This window comes from Excalfactoria chinensis, chromosome 2, assembly GCF_039878825.1.
Source record: "Excalfactoria chinensis isolate bCotChi1 chromosome 2, bCotChi1.hap2, whole genome shotgun sequence".
In the NCBI taxonomy this organism is placed as follows: Eukaryota; Metazoa; Chordata; class Aves; order Galliformes; family Phasianidae; genus Excalfactoria; species Excalfactoria chinensis.
In genome coordinates, this window is record NC_092826.1 from 91,718,972 (window position 1) to 91,746,277 (window position 27,306).

The 27,306-nt window shown below is 40.8% G+C and overlaps 1 protein-coding gene across 5 annotated transcripts in view; it reads left to right on the plus strand.

The window, feature by feature from the left end:
• TPK1 (thiamin pyrophosphokinase 1) overlaps window positions 1-27,306 on the plus strand; it is a 133,626-nt gene that overhangs the window by 25,506 nt on the left and 80,814 nt on the right. For 3 of the 5 annotated variants that reach the window (XM_072329980.1, XM_072329983.1, XM_072329981.1), the window contains 3 exons: window positions 4,425-4,494; window positions 7,440-7,512; window positions 24,859-24,954. In XM_072329980.1, the coding sequence (XP_072186081.1) occupies window positions 4,425-4,494; window positions 7,440-7,512; window positions 24,859-24,954 (239 nt within the window). The remainder of the gene's footprint in view (window positions 1-4,424; window positions 4,495-7,439; window positions 7,513-24,858; window positions 24,955-27,306) is intronic. The other 2 variants (XM_072329982.1, XM_072329984.1) reach the window with 1 other exon arrangement.

Here is a 27,306-nt window from a genome sequence, read left to right on the forward strand (position 1 = left end):
TGAGATGGGAAGGAAGATGTCACAGAACAGCTCAAACGTGGTTTGCTTTGGGTAGCTCTGGGATCAGGAATAATGAGAAACAGAATAAATAAAATGTTGCAAACATCTGTCATCCAGATGGTGGGATGTTAATATTGCACAGTTTCTATCCCTGGATAGGCAAAATAGGACTGAACCTTTATTCACTGTCTTGACAAGTCTAAACACAAATTCTCCATGCAGAGGCCGAAGATATAAATTAAACTTGCATTTCTGAGAAAGTTGAGAGATGAGCAGTCTGAATGTAAGTGATCCCTTGGTGGCTCTACCCCTCATTTTGAGACAGGACTAAGCAGATGCACATGCTGTTTTCAGGATGATCTAGGAATTTGGGTTAAGAAGACACCACTCCTTTCTTTCGAAGCTGAGAGTAGCGTGAGCATGGCCACGCATCATTGGTATGATATTGCTTAAACAGTGGAACAGCACTGCATCTGCTGTGGCTTGCAGCAGAAACTTGAAGTGTGAAAGAAAGCAGAAGCTCTTCCTTTTCTCAGCATGTTGTGGGATATGACAGAAAGAACTGGAATCTATTTAGCTCTTTTCTGTGCAGCATTTGTTACATTGTTATTCCATTGTGAGTTTCTGGCCAATAAGGACTTATCTATGGAATGGCATACACTATCCACAAAATGACCTCCATGTCAGAGAATTTAATGTTACTACATAAGGGAGCGGGATAAGTTATGGTTTTAGTTTCTGATTACAAGATGGGATAACATTTAAGAACTTCAAATTGGGTATAGAAGAAAAAGTTGTGTGACTCCTTGAAGTCAGACACGTAACAACACATCTGTGAAAAAGCTAAAAATTATATCTCAGTATTCTGACATAGACATCAAATAACCCGATTGTACCAGAACCTTGATAATCCGGGGGAGAGAGATACAGTCACGGACGCCATAAAGTCTTGTCTTTCCCAATTTACGACTGCGTCACATTGCTTATATATCATTGCAAGGTCAATGGCAGCATGAAAGTTCACCTGTAACAGCAGCCTGACAAGCAGCTGTATATTTCTTTAATTTTTTTTTTGTAGCCATATAATATATTGACAACAGGTGACCTTCTTCCAGTACTTATTTAGAGCCCCATGGGCACATTTAAAATAGTAGTGACAGGAAACAAGCCTTTTCAGTTCAAGTCAAATTAACGTAACCATAGACCTAATTAAAATAGTTAAATGGCCTCATAGCAAGAGCAGTATCTGGCTGCAAAGTAGAGAACGTGTGTAGACTGACTGAGATATGACTGGCTAAAAGAGTTGCAGAGGTGCCAAAATAAGAATGTCTGCACTGAACTGTATTTCGTATCTAACAGCCATTGCATATAATGCTGATAACAGGTAGAAACACGTGGGTGGGAGGCAATAGTTTGAGCAGATACGTCCTCTGGCTAGCACTCTGCAGCTGTACAAAGCTGTGGATTTGTGAAACATATTTTCATTGTTTCTTCAAGACAAATGAGAAAAAGAGAAAACACATAAATATGGATTATGCATTTTGCTGTGCCTTGGCCAAATTGTTGTTTGTAAAGCAGTTTTGACAGTAATACAAAAGATGCTGCATGAAAGCAGTTCCTATTACCTTCTAATAGAAATTTTCCATCTGAATTATAAGACTGAAATTGATGACTGTCTCCTTAAACATAGATAATGTTACATGTTCTTCCAGCTAGAATATAAAATTGCTTTTTATCAAGCAGGGCTTAGTAATGGTGGAAGTAATATGATTTACTGGCCTCCAGCCAATTGGTTAATTTTCTGCTGGTTACTTAAAGCTATGGTTTGTTCTAGCGTAAGTTATTAACTTGCTGATAAAGGATCAGAACTTCACAGATGGTTTCTCTGAACAACTTCACAATGCTGCTGAATGATGAGAATAAATATGTGGAGAAAATTCTAGCTATATAAGGCAACTGTTCTGAGATATCAAATAGTAGCCCTATCACCATCAGAACAACATACAAGTATCACAGGCCTCTTGGCATGCAGTTTCAGGTCATAAGAAAAAATCAGTATTTTACATGTTCCAGTCTGAATGAAAGCTGATTTTTTTTCCTTTTTCATAATACACCCTTTGTTTTGGGTTTTGGTCATACACTGTTAAGATCATATGTTTAGTTGCAGTATTAGGCCAGGCATACCTTCTGGTAAGTCCACTGAAATAAAGGTAGTTCTGTAGTTCTGTCTGTCTGTCTTTGAATAACTGAGAGTTTTTTTCTCTCACTTTCTGCATCTCTGTCTCTCTCTTTTTGTGAAAGTTGTAAGCCACTCGTTTAAAATATGAGAGAAGAGTTTAAAAAAATCACTGTCTTTAGAAGGAGAAGGCTGTGTCTCTGTGTGGCTAAGGAAGAGTGGTTTAGGAATCTTAAGTTCCTGAAGTTAAAAAATAATTTTCCTTCAGACTTCTTATGGTTTTGGCTATAATGAATATCTCAAGTGATGTACTGCCTTTGTAGCTTGAGAGGAGAGACTTTATAATGGTTAGGTCCTTGCTTAGAAACCTGCAGTTTCCACTGTAAGCTCAAGTGAGAGAACTTTAAAGGCTCCAGTCAAACACAGGAGAGGAAAATTATGTTCTTCTTGTCTGCTGATGTTAATATTCATCATCAGAAACCACTGTAAGCAGCTGACCAGCAACTATAATTTAGAAAATATTTCATCTGATAGGATATGTTAGAATCAAATCTGCTTTACTTTCACTTGTTAATATGGTGGCTGGAAGGAGTGGGAAAAGTAGGGTGAGGAGGCAAAAAAGAACATAATCTGCACAAAGAGGCTGAAATTGTTAGTGCTTACAGTAGTGAGCATTGTAATTATATGGATATGAGTGTAGGTGTGGATAGGAGAGAATAGGTCTTGTTGGAGGAGGAACATCGATAGAAAAGATGCTGAGAAGTTTCATTCTAGTCCTCCAGCCATACAGATTTTTGTTGTCTGCAGGAAAGAAGCTGCTGTACCCCCAAACTACCCATGCTCGAATCCCGGGAGTTGGACTCGATGATCTCTAAGGTCCCTTCCAACTCGCACGATACTATGATACTATGATTGCCTGTGCTTGGAATTCAGCAGCCAAATAAGAAGTATTTGGCTTAAAGAGGATAGTAGATAGAGAAGTGCAGTCAGATGAACTCTGTTGTCCAAATTTATATAAATCTGTCTGGCAAAGACAATTACTAAGTTAGAGAGGTAGGCGTTTTCCTACTGAATGAGTACCAACAGGAAAAAGCTAGGTGTATATCACTGTTGAGAGGCCATTACAATTGAGAAACTAACACCAAAAGAAAATAGCCTTAGCTGAAATATTAATTCTCAGTGGCAGAAAGTACCTGATCTGATTATTTGTGCCTTTTTCCCCAAACTTTGGAAGGCTGTTCCTTTTCTTTGTCTCTCTTTGATTTTATCCTCACCTTTTCACTACCACCCCCAAATAGCAACTTTCAGCCTTCTCTGATCTATCAGCCCATCTCTCTGCTCTCAGGACTGTAAGGGACTCTCTGCACTAGTGCACACTGCAGTTATCTGACCTGTGCATCTCTGAACAGAGCTGATAAGGATTATTATTCTCATTATCATTTTCAGTCTTAATTAGCTTATCATATATAAAAGTTCTAATTTATATCTGATTGTATAGTAATAGCATTAGAGTACTTTCTTCTAAAATCTTTTTTTTTAAATCTAAATAAAGGAACCAAAATACAAAGGCACATCTGTGTTTGTTTAAATCAACTGGAGTTAGTGGTGCAGCTTTTTGCAGTTGCAACTTGTGTAATCAGTGAAAGTGATTGTGGTTTTATCCCTTTTGTACCAGGATCTTTCAAGATTTAATGTTCAGTGTTTGCCCCCTGGCTTTACTTCACATAATTTGAACAGTCTGCAGAGAATTATCACTTTTGGTTCCATGTGGGGGGATGCTAAACAGCATTTATAGTGCTTTTATTCAAATCTTTAGTAACTTTTTTTTGGCTGAAGGAGGATTGTTAGATAAACTGTGCAAGTTCCAGTTTTCTTAGATAAATACATGCCCATATGTGGCAAAAGCCCAGTTTTCAGGTTTTGAATACTTGCCCTCCCATTCAGTTAAAGCTGAATGAGCACTAGGTTAAACAGAAATCAACTAGTTTGAAAGTGCAGTGACATAGTTGGGTAAAGATTGTAATTTGGCTGATAAAAGCCATTAAAATGTGTGTGTGTGTGTTTTTTAAGAGGAAGAAGAGTCAAATCAGATCTAGAAAGATTTGGACACTGGGATTGGAAAGTTTATTCCCTATTATGCAATGGACAGTGAGCTTACACAGAAATGTGAGCAACGTAGGAAACAGAAATTGTTAGGATTTTTTATTTAAAATGAAATTATATTGATGCTCTCTTTCTTCACTTGCAGCTGCTCTGAGAGCTTGTGCTGATGGAGGTGCTAATCGTCTCTATCACATCACAGAAGGAAATCAGGACAGGTATGTTAATAATAATCATGAACATGAAAGTCATATTTTCTAAATAAAAGTAAAATATTGGGGATGGGATCTGTTCATTCAGTGAAGCAGCTGCCTGCTTTGTATGTGGTACTTTAACAAACTGGCCATGTGGTAGCAGTGAGCATAATCTGAACTCCCTGGCGAAGTATGTGTGTACACAACTATTGAGAAAAGGCCAAATTAGTGTATTTTACTAGTTTTCAGTTATGAATGTTTTTTCATATCCAGAAGATCCTCTGAACAATGAAGCTTATTTGCCATGTTTAGTGTAAAGGGTCGAATAGGTGTGAACAAAACCATCAGCTGGAGCTGAATTCAAACTATTGCTTCTTCCTTGAAAACCACTGTTATGTGTAAGGGCAGAAAACAATGGAGCACTCTCATCCATAACTGTCATTTCATTTTGAATGGCAGCTGGTGAGGAAGCAGCTGTGAGAATCACGTAGTGGCAGGCAGTTGAATGCCTTTTCTGCTTTATCTTTGTCTATCTAATTGCTTTTCCCAGCTATAAGATTTAAAAATACACAAGCAGCCTAAAACACTATTTTTGTAAGCTCACTGGTCTTTATTGCTCTGGCTTATAGGTCAGCTTTCAATCTGTCTCTTTTTAGGCCTCCCTCAGAGCTAAGGATTTTCAGCAACCTCTTGAAAAACTTACTGTGCTTCTAGGAGATGCTGACAAGGAACATCTGATGCCTCTCACCAAGGGCTGAAACAAACTGCCTTTGTTCCTTACAGAAAAACTGCTTGCATTTGTGAGGTGAAATGAGTAATAAAATAGGCTGTCTACTTTTTTTAAAAATTATTTCTGTATTAATGTCAAGACATAATACATGACCAAAGGCAAGTACAAAAGTTATATAGAATTGTATATGATAGATGAAAAAATAGGTGTAAAGGAGAAATAGTGTTTATTTTTTCTAATGGAGTGTAAATCCATAAATTCTTGGATTTCTGCCCCAGAAGTGTTTATGCAGCTGGTTTTATACTGTAAAATAACTACATTCCCAGTGATTTGTCATTTTCTAGTGGAGCCATCAAATACAGTGTAGTTTTGGGTTGCTAAACACCCATGGTTACTTGTCTTTAGGATTTTCAGTTGTTGTGAGCCAGGATTCATGGATAAGTTGTTTAATTAGTACAGTAAGGCTGACTGTCAGAGTGAACAAGTAAGACAAAGCTTAGAAATTCATTAACCTTTTCATTCATACAGCATAACTTGGCACATATTTGCCCCTAGATGAACAACAAAACGTATGAGGGAGGACAGGAGAAGCTTGATTTCTTCTTGCCTTTCACAAGAAAGTTGAGCTGGAAAGACTGTAGCATTCAAGTGGGAGTTAAGTTAGAATTTCTTTGTCATATGTGAAAAGTTTGATGTGTGAGACTGCTAATGCTAGGACTGAAGTCTGTCAAGCATTCCTATCTGTTGTATGTATTGACTGTGTTTCTTCTACTGGTTGCTTGCAGAGCTGTGTATGTATGCCTTAAGTCTAGAATACAGACAGAAATTGGATTTGCTGCAAATAATTCTCTGATAATGGTGATTCTTTTCAAAGAGACACAAAGGGAGTGATGAGGCAGTGTTAGAGCTTTCACTTTAACTTCTCTTGTAACACATTCATCTCTTCTGCAAACCTTTATATTCTTATTGAGTGTAATTTAGGGAAAAATTTATTATTATACTTTGATTGAATAGTTATTTCAATCTTACATACTTGGCACTTGGAGTATTCTGTTTATCCGTCTTTTTTCTTTTCACGTTGGGTTGGAACTACCTGATCCTTGAGGTCCCTTCCAACCCGGGTCATTCTGTGATTCTGTGATCATGGGGCAGTTTATTCAGCACCATGCTTGCTGGCTATAGATAGCATCCACCTCTGTCAAAGGGAGAAAAGGATTCTAGCTCAGGAGCTGGGAGGGCTCATTGAGAGGACTTTAAGCTAGATTTGAAGGGAGAAGGGGATATAACCAGTCTCCCTTGAGGTGAGCCTGGGGACAGTGTTCCAGAGCCAGGGGTGAGCCCAACTGAAGTGTGTCTATATTAATGCATGCAGCATGGGCAAGAAGCAAGAGGAGCTAGAAGCCACTGTGTAGTTATAATACTATATGACTTAGACACCTTCACTAAAACATGGTAGGATCATTCTCATGACTGGAATGCTGCAGCAGATGCTGTTTAAAAGGCACTGGAACAGGCTGCCCATGGAAGTGGTAGAATCACTGTCATAATTCTATGTGGTACTTAGGGACATGATTTAGTGGGCAATATACACTGATAGGTGTACAATTGGACTTCATTATCTTAGAGGTCTTTTTCAGCTTTAATGATTCTACAATTCCATAATTGTTCAAATGGTTTTCTGGTATGATATACTAGAATGATGTTTGAGGGAATATGCAGGTACATGTCTTGCCTTACGGAGCTGGGGAGATGTGTAAACAACTTGCCAGTGTGCAGCTCCTTTAGCAGAGAAGAGACACAGTTTCTTTGCCTGTGACATTATTTTGTGTCATCCGCTCTTTTAATATTCTTGTAACTATCTCCTGTTATCTTGAGAGATTAATGCTTCTGTTGCCGTGTGCGCCCATGGTTCAAACCCCCCTTGCCCAGATTCTAGCATAACCCCCGCTAGGGCCAAGAAGACCACCATGACTCAGCAAGGAAGGTGGCAAAATGGCGTTTATTAGGAGTAATTAACACCTTATATAATTTAATCACTTCGTCTACACCCCCTAGGGTGTACGTTTGAAATGCGCGCCCAAGTTACATCACAAGGTAGGGGACGGAAGAGAGGAGGTTACTATCTCATCCCATCAGGAATCCTCGTTAACGCCTACAACATGCTTCTTTTCCTTAAACTCTTGAAAAAATAAAGTAAGGATTGAGTGTTTCATTTCATTGCTCATTTCTTTATTTTCAGATTCTTGCCTGATTACATCAGTGGTGACTTTGATTCCATCCAGCCTGAAGTCAAGACCTACTACAAGCTTAAGGTAAAGCAATATCACTTGGATGTGCTTTTGTGTGTTAGAGTGTTGTAGGATCCAGCCCCCTGGTTACTAGGTGTTTTTAGCTTCCTTTGGTGTCTTTGGGTCTTTGGATGTGAAGTAAGTTACAGGCTTAGATGTTGTGCTCTACCTCTCACTGTAGTGATGCTTAAAGTAAAAACAGAAGCTGCATTACTGTCTGACTCCTGTGTTAGATGTAGTTTCATAGCACCAGCTCAAGAAATAGAAGGCGTATTACTGGAGATTATAGCGACAAGAAACTATAGTAAAACTTCCTGAAAAATATGTGACTTCCTTTTCCCTGTGGAGATATAGAGCAATAAAGACTTTCACACAACTACAAATTTATTTTTCTCTTTAAGTATGTGCCTAGATAAACATCTTCAGGTAGTCTGGTTTTCCTGAAATAACAAGAATATTCTGTTGGCATTTGCTAATGCTCCTGCTTCCACTCGCTGAGCTACCTTTCCTGTTTCATCAGGCAGAAGGCTGATTTGTCTGCTCCTGAGCTTCCTGTCACATGCAACTGTCTTGAACTGCTGTCAGGCCATGGTTATCAGTGATGTGCACTGTAGCTACAACTTGAGCTTTATTAGCATTCATACTGCGTATTCAGAATGTTTTGTGCTATTGCATAGATTTTCCATATATACCTAATGTAACTTATTCTCAGTGGTTACGCAAAATAAAAGGGGATGGAGTGCCAGATGGAGGGTGGAATACTCCTTTGCATGTGTATAACTAATTCATGATGGCCAGCAAAAACAAGCTTAGAGAAAAAGGGAAGCTCTAACAGGTAGCAGTTTGAGTATGAATGGAGTGAAAGTGGGGGAAACAGAAAGTGCAAAGAGGTGTTCATCCTTTGCAATCCCCTGTGCCTTTTAGTGTGATGCACAGTGAAAAGTTGTGCCCACTCTTCTTTCTACTCTTTCTGACTTAGTTGCTGTATGTCCAGCTGCCAGGTGAATGACAAGTGGTGCTGAAGCTTACATTGGTATTTCAATTGTAGTGGTTTAATTTATATGAGGAAGTAAGATAATATTTTTTATTTGTGTTTGTGAAGCTGAAGGTACATTTCCTTTTGTATTTTTGATAAACGTGCTGCATAGTTCTGTGAAGTTTTATATATGCCATGGAGTGCCAGAGACTTATTGACAGAAATTAAAGCATCATAACTTATTTTATCTGAGGACAGCAAACCAAAGGTTAAGAGATGCTACTTTTTCACAGTAAAGGATTTTGATTATTGAGTTGTATTCACATATGAGCATTTGTGTCAAATAGACTTGTGTCAAATAAACTTGCTGTCATGGAGTTATCTGAGTCCATGACAAGGGGCAAAAAGCCCAGGGGGGGAAAAAAAAAAAAAAAAAAAAAAAAGGAGAGAGGAAAACTACACTCCTTTCTTTCAGCTTATAAACTGACCATGCAGTCTGGGAGAGAGGGACGGCAGAAAGGGGGTAGAAAGATAGCAGATGGGTCTAACAAAAAAACAAAAACAACTGCGATGATCTGAGGAGGAACAGTAATTTACTAAATCTAACAAAATCAAATAAAATGAGTGAGACAAGAGTGAGAAATGAGAAAATAGTGGACGAAGTAGTCTTACTCAAGTAGACTGCAAAGGAAGTATGTGCTTTTCTCTGCAGCAAACTGAGAGAATGGACCGAGCCACTTGTGTCCTGCCAGCAGCTCCACCTTTCTTCCTCTGCCCATGAGGTCCTCTGGGAATGCCACCCTTCCCTTCCCATCTGAGGACCCAAAATGCCCACAAAAGGCAGTAAGCGGAACCAGAATATTAACTCTTTAATATTCTTTAAAGAATATTAACTCTTTAAACTCTTTTAAAGTTTTTCATGATGTTGTGATGTGGAATACCAGCAACAAAAAAAACCACAAAACCACAAGTGCAGAGTAAGAAGGGGGAATGTTAAGCCTTGTGCATGAAACTAACTAGAATTCTGTAAAGCAGACGTAGGTGCTTTAAGCAGTTGTATCATCATGGTGAAATAATTACAGGTCTGACTCCCCTGCCACACCAGCTTCATGACAGTATGTTGCTATAAGACTCAGAAGATATTCTGCCTCATTTAAGTGATGAAAGTGATAGCAGACCTATGCCATTGCAGAAAACATGGCTTACATATTCCCAAAGACAAAGGAAGGGATATCTTTAAGCCAATTCCTCTGATGTGCTTAGCTGATCAAGGATTAGATGACAAGTGTTTTCATTTTCCTTTAACAAGGGTTATCACCACTGTGTCAGGGAACTTTATTTAAATAAAGTCTATAAAATGGATTAATTTGTTCATCTCTGTTAGGCTTGGCATGCCATAGTAAGTGAAGGGATGGAAATGACCCTGCATTGCAGAGAGAACTTGTGGTAATAGTTGTGTTGCTGCACACTCATCTGGTTCTTGCTTGAGCTGGATGTGTCTATTATTGAAACCTTTTAAAGCATCACTTGGTGATCAAGCAGCCATTTGTATTGTTATGTCTCAAAGAAGACTCAGTTTTGGAAGGTTTTTAAATTGAAGACATTACCTAAAATTATGGTGAATCTATACCGATGTCTGGAAATGGAAGGTTGAATGCAGTGCCTTGTGAAATACATATAGTGAGAATTCAGTTAAGCTTTTCTACCAAGCAAATTGCATGTGCTTTAGAAGGATTCTATAGATGTAGTAGGCACTACTTCAGATCTGTAATTAAATGTTGTGAACATATTTACACTTGCACTCTTTTTCCTATTGTCTTTGTTTTTTAAATCCCTCAGAACTACTGATATTTACAGGCAGTTCTGTAGCTGTAGCATTTTCTCTTTTTTTCTATCACATTTCTAGGATCAGTGGTTATGAAAATGCTTAATAGACAAGGTATAAACATTGCCTTTCTGTTTTATGATTATGCAATTATATTTATGAATTGTATTTGTATGGCAGTGCTGGTACATCTCTAGCTAATATGCTGCCTTGCTTAAATGCAGGTTTTGATGTCATGCTCTCTGCTGACTTTCTGAAGCCTTGTAGTAGTTTTGAAAGTTGATCTCCCTCAGTTATATTACTTAAATACATAAAAGTATTGTTTTTCTCTGACTAGTTTAATTTATCCTTTACCTCTAAACTTCAGTATTTTTTTCTATAACTGAATTTTGTATGTAGGATGGGAATTAGATTATTAATAAGTTTCACTCCTAGTATTTTTCTTACACTGAACAGGATTGCAATAAAGCGTGTTTCATTTTAGAACCTGATACTTTTGTGAGAGGTTTCAAGGCTTCGGGAGCTGTAAGATTGTACAGTCCTGTCTTGTTGTAGAGAAGCAGTTAAGTTTTCAGGTGATCCTGGTGTTACATGCTCCGCTGAAGACATGTCTGACATCATTATAAAAAGTGTTGTGCCTACCTCTTTTGAGCTTCTGACATGATGAGAGTGATCATTGTCACTTGGACCACATCTCCAGTTGTTCACCTTTGTTTTGAGATGATGAAAAGTTCCTTCCATAGAATCATAAAAACACAAGGTTGGAAATGACTTACAAGATCATCTAGTCCAACTGTTCTCCTATCACCATTAGTGCCACTAAGCTACTAAACCATATCTTGTAGCACATCATCCAGATGTCCTGGTCCCCTTAACTTCACTCTAGTGAGTAAGACTAGCAGGCTGATCTGGTATAGTAGGACCTGGCACATACACACCATCTTTTGAATGATTTTCTGCCTCTAAGTGTCTAAGTGTACTGAGGTCAGCAGTGGGGAAATGTTCCTCCTGCACCCCGTATCTCCAGTTTAGCTGTGTATGGGCTGCAGCCCTCATAACTGCAGTTATTCCTCATTGTGCTGTCCTCTCACTTGCTAAGGAACCTCAGATTGCATCCCACTACTTATCTACAGCATGCAAAATAGAAACCAGCATTCAGAGAGTTTGCATTGTATGCAGTTTTCTATTCCGTGTTATTATATAGCAGGGAAAGACAGCAGAAAATTCTCTCTTGGTGCGTGACCAAAATCTAGGTCTTTTCCATCACAGTCCTGTGACTGGCTGTTATCTGCATAACAGCTCTTACCACAAGCACAGGCTTGTCAGCTCTATACCTGAGACGTGTAAGTTCTGAGCCTTCAGAGGGAATTAGCTGACAGTTTGTCAGCTCACGAAACACTACTTCCAAATACCATTGAAAACCAAACACCCCTTGCTTACTATTTGAAAGACCCTCATTATCTTAATAGATATAGGTTCATCAGGTTAAAAATTTTGGTAGGTTAATAGTTCAAACTGTGTATGCAATTTAGGATTTGGAACTTTCTATATACCTTTGTCATGAAATTGTTCAACAGAGTTGTCATAAATTGTTTCTATTCTTAAATAGCATTTCAGTATTCTTGTCAAGATTGCATTTCCAAATAAGTTATGTGAGTGACTTGGGTTATGTAGATTTTTTATTCATGACAAACCAAAGTAATATTGTAATGTTCCAGAAATGTCATAAATTCTTAGGAGATGCTGCATTCAGTAGCACTTCTGTAGAGCTGTACGTGGCAGACAGACCCACAAGGACCAGAGAGTATTCAGTTGGTTGCTGGGCTTTGCTCTGCTGGTATGGAATGCCTTTGTAAGTGTGCATATGCACACTGATGCTGCTGTAATAAACTTTTCTGTCTTTCGGTAATATATGGCTTAATGATTTCCTGAGACAGAGTAGTATCTTAGTGCTTAATAGCTTCATAATTATTTTCTCCAAAAGACAGCACATTTTTCTTCAGACCATGAAGTGCAGATTGCAAAGTTTACAAAAAAATAAAAATAAAAATAAAAATCCTGTGGCAACAAAATCCTCAGTTGACTAGTTTACTGTTTATACAGTGTCATCTGAAATTTATTTTGCTTTTAAATTTGACTTTTGATAGTATGTTTGATTCCTGAAATAATAAAGCTGATTAAATACACATTAAATTTGTGAAAATTGGTAATATAGTGAATATTCTTTAGCTGTGAGTTCTTTGTGTTATCTTCTGATTTTGTGTATCACACCACTGAACCTGAACAGTTTTGTCCCGCTTGTGTGGCAACATTAACTTAATACTATAGAGATTCAGTGGGTTTTTATATCATTGAGAGCCCCTATGTATTTGTAGTAGGGCCTGAGTCAGCCTTTAATTTATCAAGTGTAGTATAGAATGTAACATGATCAGACTCTAATTTTCAAGTATTAAAAAATAAGGAAAAGAAAAGAAAAGAAAAGAAAAGAAAAGAAAAGAAAAGAAAAGAAAAGAAAAGAAAAGAAAAGAAAAGAAAAGAAAAGAAAAGAAAAGAAAAGAAAAGAAAAGAAAAGAAAAGAAAAGAAAAGAAAAGAAAAGAAAAGAAAGAAAGAAAAGAAAGAAAAGAAAAGAAAAAGTGCTACTCTGCATTTGCAGTATGTTTATGCTTGTTCTATGTCTTAGTGGACTTCATAGAAAAATTAATAGATTAAGCTCTTAGTAGAGCTGGTTTGTCTTTTGCTTAGGATCTAAATGCCATTATACAAGTTGTTTTCTTTGTTCTTATGAGTGCCTTAGCTGAAGATCAACTGTCTGGTGGTGAAATGCGTAAGAAAACAGTACACCATATAAAAATGTATATGTATGCTGGAAGTATTTTAGTCAAGCATCCAATTTCAATTTAATGTTATGTTGCAGTGAAATTTATTTCTTCTTCTCAAGGGTTATGGCCTGAGGAGGGGAAATAACAGGATGTATGTTGCATTAGACATTTGAGTTACTTCCAAGATTTAAAAAAAAAAAAATAATCTGGTGTCAAACTCTGAACAAATTCATTACTCTAATCAGTCTCTGATGAAGAAAATGAGGAAAAAAAAAAAAAAAAAGAAAAAAAAAAGTTGAAAGAAATTTAAATTAACTTCATTTCAAGGAACAAGAAAGATGTTTTAGATAAAAACACTTATCTAGTGAAGGAAACTGAACAGTTAATTTGTGATTCAGCTTCTTCAGACAAAAGAGACAGCTTTAATATGGTACTAGTGGCTGAGAACTCAGATGATATGCCTTTGTAGACTTAACTATGGTTTATATATCCTTTTTTTTTTTTTTCATTTTAGAGAATTTAGTAGCATGTTGTTCCTGGATTCAAAGCTCAGTGCCCATGCTTGTGACTGTTAATTAAAACAGTTTCCAAAAAAAGTGCAGAATCCAGAACCTTGCAGCTCATCAAATGTTGTTGCAAACTCCAAGTTCAGCCCAAGTGCTCTGTGGGATTTGTAAGCTTGCTTATACTGCAGGGGAACCTATTAGGTATCAAAAGCCCAGCAACACAAATGCAGTCATAAGCAAGGGAAAAGATCCCCCAAATCATGATGCTACATTTTTTAAGTACTTCTGTAAGCTTGGCAGCCTCCACAAAAGTTACTGTTATGCATCTTGTAAAAAAAAAACAACACAGTTTTCACTTCAGAAACAGAGGAGTGGGAGAATATGCAGCCTTTTCCTCCTTTCAGAGTAGGAAAGATGGACTGGATGAGAAGGAAAGCTCTGGATGGGATTTTAGGGACCTGTAGTGAGCACTTGGTTGAGCGCATTCCCCTGCTTTGAAAGAGGGCATAGGTTGTGTGGAGTCACTCTCCATAGCCTCCAACCTCATGAGGTGGATTTCACCAAGGCCTCTATAAACTATTCCATTTTTGTAACAGTCTTCATGCAATCATAGAATATCCTCATTTGGGAGGAACCCTCAACAATCACCGAGTCCAACTCCTGGCTCTACATAGGACCAACCAAAATTCTAACTCTTGAGAGCATCTTCCTGTCGGTGCTCAGTCAGGACAGAGAGCTCTCTCGTTGCATCAGGATAGTCTCTTTATTGAGTTCAGCATACATCTTATATACCATTTTACTTAATAACAAGACATTCCTGTTCTTGTAAGGGTTTCTCTAATCAGTTAACTAGTCCCAGCTTCTCCCAAACAAAGTGATAATGGATGAAAGGTTCCTTGAGAATAACAGGATTAACAATGAATATCAATGGAACCTCCTGTCTGCTCTTAGGAGCAGACACTGCTTGCTCATGTCTCACATCCCAGTCTCCCAGGGTTTCACAATGGTAAGGTTCATCAAAGAGTCTGATGACTCAAAGAGTCTCTGGTGACTCAATCATACATACATCTTCCCCCACATCTCTCCCTTCTTTATTAATAAAAAAGGCTCGGTTCATAACATTCTGTATCATTTTTTGTATACACTGTAACAAGCATGGGACACAAACTAAAACACAGAAAAAAGCAATAAGATAAACTAACCCTAATTTTAGCAGATTTTGTATTCACCCTGCAAAACCTCCAAAAAGACCTCCAAATATATCCCAACTATCATCTACTTGTAACTTTTTAACTCCATTCTGTAAATCTTGAATACTCTTGTGTATTGATTCTGAATGGTCTGATAAATTCATACAGCACATACCATCAAACCCATGACCCTGAGCTAAAAGCAAGAAATCTATGGCAGCACGATTTTGCAGTGTAGCATGTCTTACTGAATCTACATCTAATAATAATCCACTTAAAGCCAGAGAAGTAGCATTTGTTTGTTTAGCCAGCCAGCATCCATGCTTGTTGAGTGTGCTCAGTGCTTTAGCTGAGGCAACACCTGGGGCTAACAAGGATGCTGCTATTATTCCCCCACTGTTCCAAAATTCTACATTGTCTTTGCAGTCTGATTGAAAAGCATGTGGGGTTCACTTAAGGCGTTTTCAGTGGTGAGTAAGCATAGAGATATAGGGTGTATATTCAAAATAAAACTTCATAACTTAACACACTATGATTTACTAAGTCGAGGAAATGGCAAAACTGCTGGAAAAGAGGAACATGACAGCGGTGGAGGGAAAAAAAGAGGAAAGGCAGCATTAATGGGGTGTCCCCCACATCAAGTTGCACTCATCCTTTCCCTAAGCTACAGGGTCGCTGCATGGAGGACATCCTGGGACTGTCCTCCTCTGTCTCCATCACTGGATCAATCTGGATGTCAGGTCAGGAGCCCAGAGCATAAGCAGAGGGGAGAAGCAGACCAGCATCACTGCTGGTGGTATGGCCATCCTCCAAGTCATCTGTTCCCTCCAGTGGAACAGAAACATCAATGGGAGGCTCATCAAGAAACTCCCCAGCAGGTTATGGTGCCAGCAGCTCCACAACCTGGCCTGGGGAGTCCAGCTCCAAACCCTCCTAGGGGAACAGCGAACCCAGGCCTCGTGGCCACAGTACGACCCACCCACTGTGGGGTGGCTAGCTTGGCACATCCACACCATCCTCACCATGGGCTTCTGCTTCTTGCCCAGGTGACAGGGATAGGAGTGGAACTGCTGGGGCAGTGTCTGGAGTGCCATGCCTCCATAGGACCTGCTTCTCCAGCCCTAATATGGTGTTTCAGGCGGTAGCATAGGGTACTGCATATGTTTCAAGCCACCCAGTGGTTGCCTCGACCATGGTGAGTACTTACCGCTTACCATTTCAGGATCGTGGCAAGGTGATATAATCAACCTACCACGCCTCCCCATATTTATACTTTTGCCATCACCTTCCCCCCAAAAAGGTTTGATCCTCTTGGCTTGTTTAATTATGGCACATGTTTTACAGTCATGAATGACCTGAGCAATAGCATCCATAGCTAAGTCCACCCCTCGGTCTCTGGCCCACTTATATCTTGCATCTCTTCCTTGATGACCCGAAGTCTCATGGGCCCACCGAGCTAGGAATAATTCACCTTTGTTCTGCCAGTCCAAGTTGATTTGAGCCACCTCAATCTTGGCAGCTCGATCAACCTGATGGTTGTTTTGATGTTCTTCAGTAGCCTTACTTTTAGGCATGTGAGCATCTACATGGCGCACTTTTACAACAATATTCCTTATTCGGGCAGCAATGTCTTTCCACAGTTCAGCAGCCCAAATAGGTTTACCCTTTTGTTGCCAGTTGTCTTGTTCCCACTGCTGCAACCACCCCCATAAGGCATTTGCCACCATCCTTGAGTCAGTATAAAGATGAAGCATTGGCCACCTCTCCCGTTCAGCTACATCTAAAGCTAGCTGAACAGCCTTTACCTCTGCAAATTGGCTTGACTCTCCTTTACCTTCAGTGGCCTCTGCAACTTGTCGTGTGGGACTCCATACAGCAGCTTTCCACCTGCGATGTTTCTCTACAATACAACACGATCTGTCTGTGAATAGGGCAAATTTCTTTTCATTTTCTGGTAGCTCATTGTATGTTGGGGCCTCTTTAGCACGTGACATCTCCTCTGCAGGTGATGTCACAAACTTTTTACCCTCAGGCCAGTCCATGATCACCTCTAGGATTCCAGGACGGCTGAGTTTCCCCATTCAAGCTCGTTGTGTAATTAGTGAAATCCACTTACTCCAAGTGGCATCAGTAGCATGATGTGTGGAGGGAACCTGTCCTTTAAACATTCAATTTATTACTGGCAAGCGAGGTGCTAGAAGGAGCTGTACTTCGGTACCAACTACTTCAGAAGCAGCCCGAACCCCCTCATACACGGCTAAGATCTCCTTCTCAGTTGGAGTGTAGCGCTCTTCAGATCCCTTATAGGCTCAACTCCAAAATCCCAGGGGTCGGCCTCGGGTTTCTCCTGAGGCTCTCTGCCACAAACTCCAAATGGGACCTTTCTCTCCAGCAGCAGTGTAGAGGATGTTCTTTACATCCTGTCCCGTCCGTACTGGCCCCAAGGCCACGGCACGGGCTATCTCTTGCTTTATCTGCTCAAAAGCCTGCTGCTGCTCAGGCTTTTGAGAAATTATTCTTTTTCCGTGTCACCTGATAGAGGGGGCTCACTATGTGGCTGTAGTTTGGGACATGCATTCTCCAAAAACCCACTACTCCCAAGAAAGATTGGGTCTCTGTCTTGTTGGTGGGTGGAGACATAGCAATGATTTTGTCAATCACATCTGCTGGGATGTGACGACGCCCATCTTGCCATTTATACCTAAGAACTGAATTTCTTGGGCAGGCCCCTTCACTTTGCTGCGCTTAATAGCAAAACCAGCTTTCAAAAGAATTTGGATTATTTGCTTTCCTTTCTCAGAAACATCAATTATTTATGGAGATCTGACTAAATTTAACGGGGATAGAGTGATGATGGATGGCTCTGGGGGACTGACCATTCCAGTGGTTGAAATTGAGGGTTGGGCATCTCCTGCCCTGGGAGTATAAAGTGTCTACTGCCCCTGTCCCAGAGTACAATTTGGGCATTGACATTTTATGGGGTCTGGCTCTCCAGACAACTGTAGCAGAGTTCAGACTTCAATAAGGGTGTATTAGTGTATTACCTGGGTGGTGCAGGTGATATTGAGAGACCATGCGAAGCATAAGCCTGCTCGTCTGCCAGTACCGTGCTGGGTTACTGATGTGAGACAGTATAGACTCCTAGGGGGGGCAAGATGAGATATTGTGGACTGTGCAGGAATTAGAAAAAGTTGGGATTATGAGACCTGCCCATAGTTCATATAATTCCTCCGTATAGCCAGTGCGGAAGTCGGGTGGAATATGGAGAATGATGGTGGACTATAGAGAGTTAAATGAGGTCACGCCACATATTCATGCAGTCATACCCAATATCGCCTCCCTAATGGACATGTTGAGTAGAAAGATAAAAACTTATCATTGTGTCCTAGATTTGGCAAATGTGCTCTTCAGTATTCCAGTTGCTGAAGAATCGCAAGATCAGTTTATGTTTACATGGGGAGGCAGGCAGTGGACCTGCCACAGTGGTACATGTATTCACTAACATACTGTCATAACCTAATGCTGTGTGACCTGGCGAATTGGAGGAAACCTGATGATGTTAGCTTGTATCATTATATTGATGATCTCCTGTTGACATCCAGCTCACTGGAGGCGGTAGGACAAGCAGCAGATTTGTTAACTACCTATCTTCAGGAAAGAGTATACGCTATATATTCTCAGAAGGTTCAGTGTCTGGGCCTGTCTGTAAAATTACTGGGGGTAGTTTGGTCAGAAAGGTCGAAAGTACTACCTAGTGCTGTAATAATGTTTGGGCGTTCCCAGTCCCTACAACACCAAAGGAGCTGCAGGAGTATTTAGGTATACTGGGTTAACGGTGCTGCTTTATGCCTCATTTAGTGCAGCTGCTGAGGCCATTGTACAGATTTATGAAAAAGGGGCAGCTATGGGACTGGGGGAGAATGAAACACGAGGCTATCCAGCAGGCAAAACTGGCAGTTAGACAAGCCCAGACACTGAGTATATTTGACTCCACCATCCTACCAAACTGAATGTGAGCCTCCAGTGGTGCAGTGGTATAAAGTGCTGCTTGCAACACCAGAGGCCCGGGGTTCGAATCCCCCCTGTGGCGCAAGTGGTAGAAATGCTGCTCTGTTACACAGAAGGCTCGAATCCCGGGAGTTGGACTCGATGATCTCTAAGGTCCCTTCCAGCTCGCACGATACTGTGATACTGTGTGATACTGTGATACTGTGAATGTTCATGTCATTCAGGATGGCTTTGGCTGGGGCCTGTGGCAATGCCAGAGTTCTGCTTGGACCCCCATCAGGTTCTGATCTCAGGTCTGGCATGGAGCAGAAGAAAGATACAGTATGATTGAAAAACAGTTATTGGCTGCCTACTCCACATTACAGGAGGTAGAGCCAATAGCCCAAATAGCTGAGATCATAGTTAGGACCACCCTGCCAATTCAGGGGTGGGTGAAAGATCTGACCCACCTTCCTAAAACAGGGGTGGCCCAAGAACAAACACCATGCATTGCTTATCTCAACCAGGGGAGGAGTCTGTTTTCCTCACCACTGAAAGAAGATCTTCAAAAGATCTTAGGGCCAGTGATGTATCACAGTGACGCACCAAAAGAAACACTGGTCATTCCACCAGACAAGTGTCCTGTTCAGGAGGGGAAATATCCCATTCCTGAAGATTCCTGGTACACGGATGGGTCCAGCAAGGATAATGATATTAAGTTTGAGTAGATATCTATAGAACTACAAGCATTATTGCCTATATTGCAGTTACTGTGATGTCCTTTCATTAAATCCTGGCAACAGCAGAGTTATGCTGTGCAAGATTTTAGTCCTTTGCGAGGAATATGGTGAAGGTTGCCAAGAACTGCACCAGTTATATGGCGAAAATCATTTGACAGTCTGTAGCAAGAGCTCTATGTAGAAGTTTTACCGTATGTGAGCATGAGCTGCACAGACATCTGCTCCAGCAAGGTCAGGAAGGAGGAAGGATCTGAGTGCTGCTGCTCTCCTCTTCTCTTTTAGTTCTGACCATATCTGCCTCTTCACCACTGGGGCAAAAAGAGCAGATCTAAATCCTTCTGTTCTTCCCAAAGCTGGCTGTTCATTTGATGTGAGAAGAGAATGAAGATTTTGATTTGACAAAAGTATGGTAGCACTCTGCCAACATTTTTTTGGTATGATCTACAGCATTAGCTATATAACATGTCAAAGGTACAGGTGGGCAAATGAACAGTTTTAGGACACCACTATTAAGTTGAGTGTTGTTTTTAGAAATTGCTATCACAGCAACATCTTGGTACCAATATCGTGGGTCCAGGAACCTGTCTTTGCAACAAAGGTTGTGTCTGACACCCCATTGACAGGTTTAGAAGGCCACATTTCTGTAATCTCTATTAGAGATCTCCCATTGTGAATGTGTGAAAGACAGTGGCAGAGCTGAGCAGAGGACATCTGTGTGCTGCATTCCAACTTTCTACTGGAGCTGCAGTCAGTTGCCTGAGGTGCTTCCCAGCTACTGCACTGAAATTACCTGGCCTCTGAGGTGCTCCAAATACCTATTGAAAAGCATCCTGAGAAGCTAGGCCAGAATCAGTTGCAAATGAAATGTATTTAATAGTGTAGGATCAGTGAGTAAACAGGTGCTATATAGAATACAAAAAAGTTAGGCTAGTAAGATTATCACTCTGGAAAAGATAATCAGAGATAAATGAAAAAGTGTTCACTGGTGTTGTAGGCTCACAAGGAACTCCACGAGGAGCAATCTCCAGAGACAGATCCTTCCACTTGGCAGTCAGCCTGTAAGTGGGGTCTGGAAGAGATATGATTGAACATAAAGATCACTTTTAAAACAAGTGGACAGTTAAATAAGTTTGGTCTTTCCTGGCTGGAAAGTAGAATTGCATTCTGTCTGAAGCTGCCAAAACCTGACTGCCCAAGTAGGATATCGGGCACATTAGCACCCACAGGAAGGAGTATTTCAGAAGTGCTGGTGGAAGGAAGGTTACTCAGTTATTTATAAACCAACACCTGTGAACCACTTTTGCCAGCAAGGAGTGGTCTTAGAAAAATGTAAGTGATTTCCTTCTTGTCTACTCACTTAAGAGCTGGTAACTCAGGTTCCGCCTATTCACCCATGCACAGCCTTGGCTATCCTTGCCCCTGATTTTGTCTTCATTTAACCAAAAAGCTGGTTTTGCAAGACTGGGGAGGCTCTGTCTGCTATAGTTTCTCACATCCTGTTACTTATTGCCATTGTCAGTACAATGAACTTGAGGGCACCATAGTGTTCATTCCACTCTCCACACCTCATGACCCCTCTCCCCTGCCAGTGTTACATTTTGGTCATTCCTGGTAAGGAGTGAAGACACAGGAGCTCTTCACATTTTTTTACTCTTGCACTGAATACAGATCCCTGCTTCATTTCTTAGTCTCTCCATGGCAGTATCAGCACTGCCTTTGCAAGGAAAGCCTCTGATTACACGTGTTTGTGCGTCTGTGGCATGCTACACCTCATCAGGACTATTATTACTGCTTGAAAAGGCATTTGGAGCAGTAAGATGTACCAGAAAAGTTTCAGCTTCACCCCTGACAACTTCTCCTTTCAGAATGTTTTGAGGAGGCAGCAGGAGGAAGGGGTATAATAGAAAGTGTGCCATTATCTGCTCTTTATTCTTTTCATCTGGATCCCCTACCGCACAGCAGCTTTGCTTATTTTTATACACATTGCTTTAGGGCAGGGAAGCAGTTCAGGGATAGCATTATGTCTTTCTACTGGAGACTCATTATTTTGTTGCATACAATTCTGTCCATGCACTGATCTGAGAAATTTTATCTTCTATGCCTTTATTTTCACCACTGAGGTAAGCTGAAAGTTCTGTGGTTTTCTTTTTGTTTTTGTTGTTGTTGTTGTTTGTTTTGTTTTGTTTTTTGTTGTTGTTTTTGTTTTGTTTTCGCTTTTCTGTCAGATGAAGAGAAAAACTAGGAGGCTTTTAAAAGGACCATGAAGTGCTAGGAGAGGGAATCTTTAAATCCAGTATATATGGTTCTTGTTTTAATTTACAGTGGTATGGGGGTATTTTGAATATTTGAAATCTCTTTGAATAGTGACCTTATATGGTACATAAGATTCACTTTTTCTTACTCAGATCTTTATCAGAAGCTTAGGAATTGCTTTTGCACTGAATTATGAACCTTGACCTCTGACTCTTTTCCACTTTTACATGTTCTCATCCATATTCCTGGAGTCTCTTGAGTATAACTTCCTGATCTAGGTGTTAGATTGACTGACCCAAAATGAAGCCTTGCTAGACCTAGTGCTCACCAGTGCAGTAGATAGCATTAGAGATGTTAAGACTGGAGGCAGCCTAGGCTGTAGTGACCATGCCCTGGTGGAGTTTGTGATCTTGAGGAATACAGGCCTGTCAAAAGGCAGTCAGGACTCTGTGCTTCAGGAGAGCAAAATTTCTGTGGCTCAAGGAACTGCAGGATGGGATCCCCTGGGAAATGGTCCTTAAGGATGTAGGAACAGAACAGAGCTGGCAGCTCCTTAAGAACACCCTTCTGCGAGCACAAGAGCTCTCTGTCATCCAGCAGAATATATCGAGCAGAGGAGGTGGGTGACCAGCAAAGCTGAGCAAGGACCTGCAGCTTAAACTGAGAGAAAAGAGGGAAGTGTCAGGATATGGAAGCAGGGTTGTGTAGAGTGTAAAAAATATAGGGATGTTGTCTACATGTGCAGAGAGAGCATCAGGAAAGCCAGAGCAAAGATGGAACTGAACTTGGCAAGGAATGTGAAAAACAACAGGAGGTTTTACAGGTACATAGGCAGGAGGAGACAGACCAAGGAGAGTGTTCCCCATCTGATAAATGAGGACAGAGAACTGGCTTTCTCAGACATGGAAAAAGATAAGGTGCTTATTAGTGCTTTGCCTCAGTCTTCACTGGTGGTCAGGCTCCTCCCCGTGTGTGCCAGGACCCAGAACCTCTAGGTGCGAGTGAGAGGAGTGGATTCTGTCCCACTGTAACAGTGGAACAAGTCTGAGACCTCCTCATGAAACTGAACATATATAAGTCCATGGGCCAGGTGATATCCATTCTAGGGTTCTGAGAGAGGTGGCTGATGTGGTTGCTGAGCCACTCTCCGTCGTATTTGAAAAATCATGGCTGTTGTGTGAAACCCCCAGTGACTGGAAAAAGGGAAACATTACTCACATTTTTAAGAAAGAGAGAAAGGATGACCCGGGGAGCTACAGGCCAGTGAGCCTCATCTCTGTATCTGGGAAGATCATGGAACAGATCCTCCTAGAAGCCATGTTAAGGCACATACGAGATAAAGAGGTGATTGGAGACAGCCAGCATGGCTTCATCAAGGGCAGATCTTGCCCGACCAAACTGGTGGCCTTCTATAACATAGTGACAACATTGGTGGACAGGAGAAGAGCGACAGATGTCATCTACCTGGACTTCTGCAAAACCTATGACATGTTCCCTCACCACATCCTTCTCTCTAAAGTGAAGATGTATGGCTTTGAAAGATGGTCTGTTTGTTGGATTAAGAATTGGTTTACTGGTTGCAGCCAAAGGATTGTTCTGTCAGGGTGGAGGTTGGTCACAAGCAGTGCTCTCCAGGGGTTGGTCTTGGGATTGGTAATCTTTGACATCTTCATCAGTGACATAGATGATGGCACTGAGTTCACCTTCAGCAAGTTTGCAGGTAACACCAAGCTGAGTGGTGCAGTCAATACACTGGTGGGAAGGGAAGTCATCTAGAGGGACCTGGACAGGCTGGAGAAGAGGGCTCATGTGAATCTAATGAGGCTTGACAAGGCCAAGTGCAAGGAGTTGCACATGGGAGGGGGAAATCCCAGGTACTTATACGAGTGGGGGAAGAAGTCCTTGAGAGCATACCTGTGGAGAAGAACTTGGGGTTCCTGGTAAATGAAAATCTAGACACGAGCCAGCAATGTGTGCTTGCAGCCTGGAAAGCTAACTATATCCGGGGCTGTATCAAAAAAGGAGTGGCCTGCAGGGAGAAGGTGATTGTCCCCCTCTGCTCAGCTTTTGCAAGGACCCATCTGGAATGTAGGGCTGGGGCCCCCAGCACAAGAAAGATGCAGAGCTCTTGGAGTGGGCCTAAAGAAGGGCCACAAAGATGATCAGAGGGTTAGAGCACCTCTTCTATGAAGAAAAGTTGAGGGATTTGGGCTTATTTAGCTTAAAGAAAAGAAGGCTCTGGGGAGACCTCATTGTGGCCTTCCAGTATGTGAAGGGAGCATATAAACAGGAAGGGGAATGACTGTTTACATGATTGAACAGTAACAGGACAAGGGAGATTGTTTTTAAACTAAGACAGAGGAGATTCATGTTAAATATTAGGAGGAAGTTTTTCACTCAGGGGCTGGTGATGCACTGGAACAGGTTGCCCAGAGAGGTTGTAGATGCCCCATCCCTGGAGACATTCTAGGGCAGGCTGGATATGACTCTGGGCAGCCTGGTTTAGTGGTTGGCAACTCTGCCCATGGCAGGGGGGTTTAAACTAGATGACCTTTAAGGTCCTTTTCAACCTAGTCGTTCTATGATTTTACAATTCTATGATATTACACTCATTGCAAGGAGACTGTTTTATAATCATTCTAAATTAACAACTTCACATTCTGGGAAACTTGAGTACCTTTGTATACATACATTTATGCATATTTCAGCATAAATAGCAAAAATGTAGTAACTGTAGCACCAGAGTGAGGATCTTTTTTTTGACCTTGATCCTCGAAGTTCCATATAACATTGAGCTTTCCACATCTGAAATTATCTATCCAACAGAACACCGTAGAACAGGCTTGTCCAACCCACATCCCAAAAACTGCATGCAGGTCTGGACAGCTAATAATGCAACCCCACAATATCATAATTTTTTAACATCAATATATGATTTTTGATGTTGTTTTGTGTGCCTTTTGTGTCGGCCACACACACACTGTTAGATTTCAGCAGAGAGAGCATTAGTTCTCAAAACTGAAAGATGTAGTAAGTTTATTTTCCTCTCTGTGTTTTGCTGTTTATTCACTAGGGATGTGAGTTAATTGAGACCATGGATCAAGATTTAACAGACTTCACCAAGTGCCTTCAGATACTCCAGAAAAAGATAGAGGAGAAGGGCCTCCAGGTAAAGACACATACTCATCTCTTCTTGTTCGCATCTACTCTTCATCTCAACATACTTAGATTTATCTTTTAAGTTTGCAGGTGAGGTGAAGCAATATTTTCAGTATCCATTCCGAGGTTTTGCCATATTATCTGCAGACCTTGTAAACACTGATGCTTCTGCTGAATAGAATTACTGAGTCTGTCAAAGCACAAGTGTTGATTTTCCTAAAAGGCTGCTTGTATTGGTTTCTGTTAATGAACAACTCAAAATGCAGAACAGCTGTTGTAGCTGGTGTTCAGAGTAAGAGCCGTACTTTAGAAGGTAAATATGTTTTCAAGTCTTGGCATGCTGAGCCTAGTTCATATCTCCTTGATCTCCTCCCAAAGATGAGATGGGAAAGAGAATCTTATTCTATCAGCATTACATATGATGAGCAATAGCTCTTTCTGCAAAAAGTTCCCCTGAAATCCAAGAGAACCTTTGCAGAGAAAGAAGTGTGCTAAACTTAATAAGAGCCACTTGGAGCTGTGAGCTGCTCCTTTCACTTGAAATGCATATAAGGCTCCACTTCCTCTCCCCTATCATAGCTTGGTTTCAGAAGCTCTCCTGTTTCAATTCCCTGAGATTCAAAATTACAATTTTTCAAGAATTTCCAACAGGATTATCTGATGACAGTTATGCTCTTGGAATTGCTGCCCATGGAGCGTTTCTTCGTAAGCGCTGAGCTCTCTCCCCTCTCTCTGCCTCTGAATGAAGGGTTGAGAGGAAGCAACTGTTGCATGCTCTTGCCAACTTTGAGGACAAGAGGCTTTTAAGAAAATGAATGCAAGAGCACAAATTGGAAGGGCATGTATACCTCATCCTTTCCCATTTTCATTGTAGCAAGACAGGAAAGCTGAGATTGTTTTGAGATCTCGTTTCCAACAAGGTACCAAGAGATGGAAATGTCAGTACCACTCACTTTTTCTTTTCTCCTCTCTCCAAGATGATGCAGAAGTTTTTTGAAATGTCTGAATCTTCTTAATGAGGTGTATCCATGGAACCCTTCAGAGTCCTGTTGCACAGTGTCCAATACACACTGTTAATCATTAGTTATTTTTTCCACCGTTAGTATAGATAAAGATGTGAGAGTTTCTCAGGCACCTCTCTGAAGTTATTGAACCATTTTTTCCTCAACTGAGACACAAACCTGTAGGAAGAAGAGAGATTTTCCTCATATTGTCAAAATACCCTAGCCACTTCATCCATCACTGGTCTTTTGTTATCTTTCCAGAGCATGCCAAGATGCTGGCATACAATGATGGATAGGCTCCATAAAACTCTTTGCCACATAGATTGCATGCATTTGACTTTATCTGTATCTTGAGATGGCATATTATCATCCAAGTTAGTATCATACACAGTCTTTACCATAGGTAATTTCCCTTAAATACTGGATAACTTTCTCCATGGTTGTCGGTTTGCCTAGGTAACATTCCAGATCTTCTTCAAAGGGATATCTTTTCTTTACAGCTGACAAGATTGCTGCCAAAGAGTGAAGGATTGTATCCCTTTTCCAGTCACTTTGTCAGTGCCACCTTCCCTACAAAGACAGCCTAGCTGCTTAGCTTTGTTATCAATTAAATACGGGCCGTTAGTCCCATTATACTAGCACTGGAGCAGCCAGCTGACAAATGTGATCACTTTAACAATCTTTTCACAGATCTCATAGCTCACTCAGTGTTAGGGGACAGTTTCTGTCTCATTTATGAGTTCCGTCTCTCCTTCTTTCTCCCATTCTTGTGATGGCCCTTTTTCATCTTCTTCTGTCTTTGTAGGAATTTCTCTTCTCATGAAATTATCTGGCTTTTCTAGCCATTTCTTCCTTTTGCTTATAGGGACAATTCGCTGGCACTGGTTAGTTCTCTGGTTGGACTGTGGGTCTTGTAACAGGGACTGGAGCAACCACAGGGCCCGTCACAGGGGCTGGAGTAACCACAGGTTGGGTCACAGGGGTTGGGGCAACCACAGGGCCCATCAGAAGGGTTAGAGCAACTGCTGGGCCCAATTCCTATTGGTGCAACCACAGGACCTATTTCAGGGGCTGGAGCAGCCATGGGATCTGTTGCAGGGGTTAAAACATCTGCAAGAGTTGAATCAACCACAGGTGGTTCAGGGTCTAGAAGTGGAGAGAGGAGTTGTTCACCTGCATTTGCATTTATTGTTTGAAATACAAACTTACATGTTACAATGTGGATCTTTTCCTCCTTCAGGAAAAAAAAAAATATCATAAAAGCTTTCAGCTTAGAATATTATCTAGGTGGAATATGTTTTCCTGGTTCCAGCTGAATGAAATTATATTTCTGCAGCTTTGAGTTTTACCTACTGTCT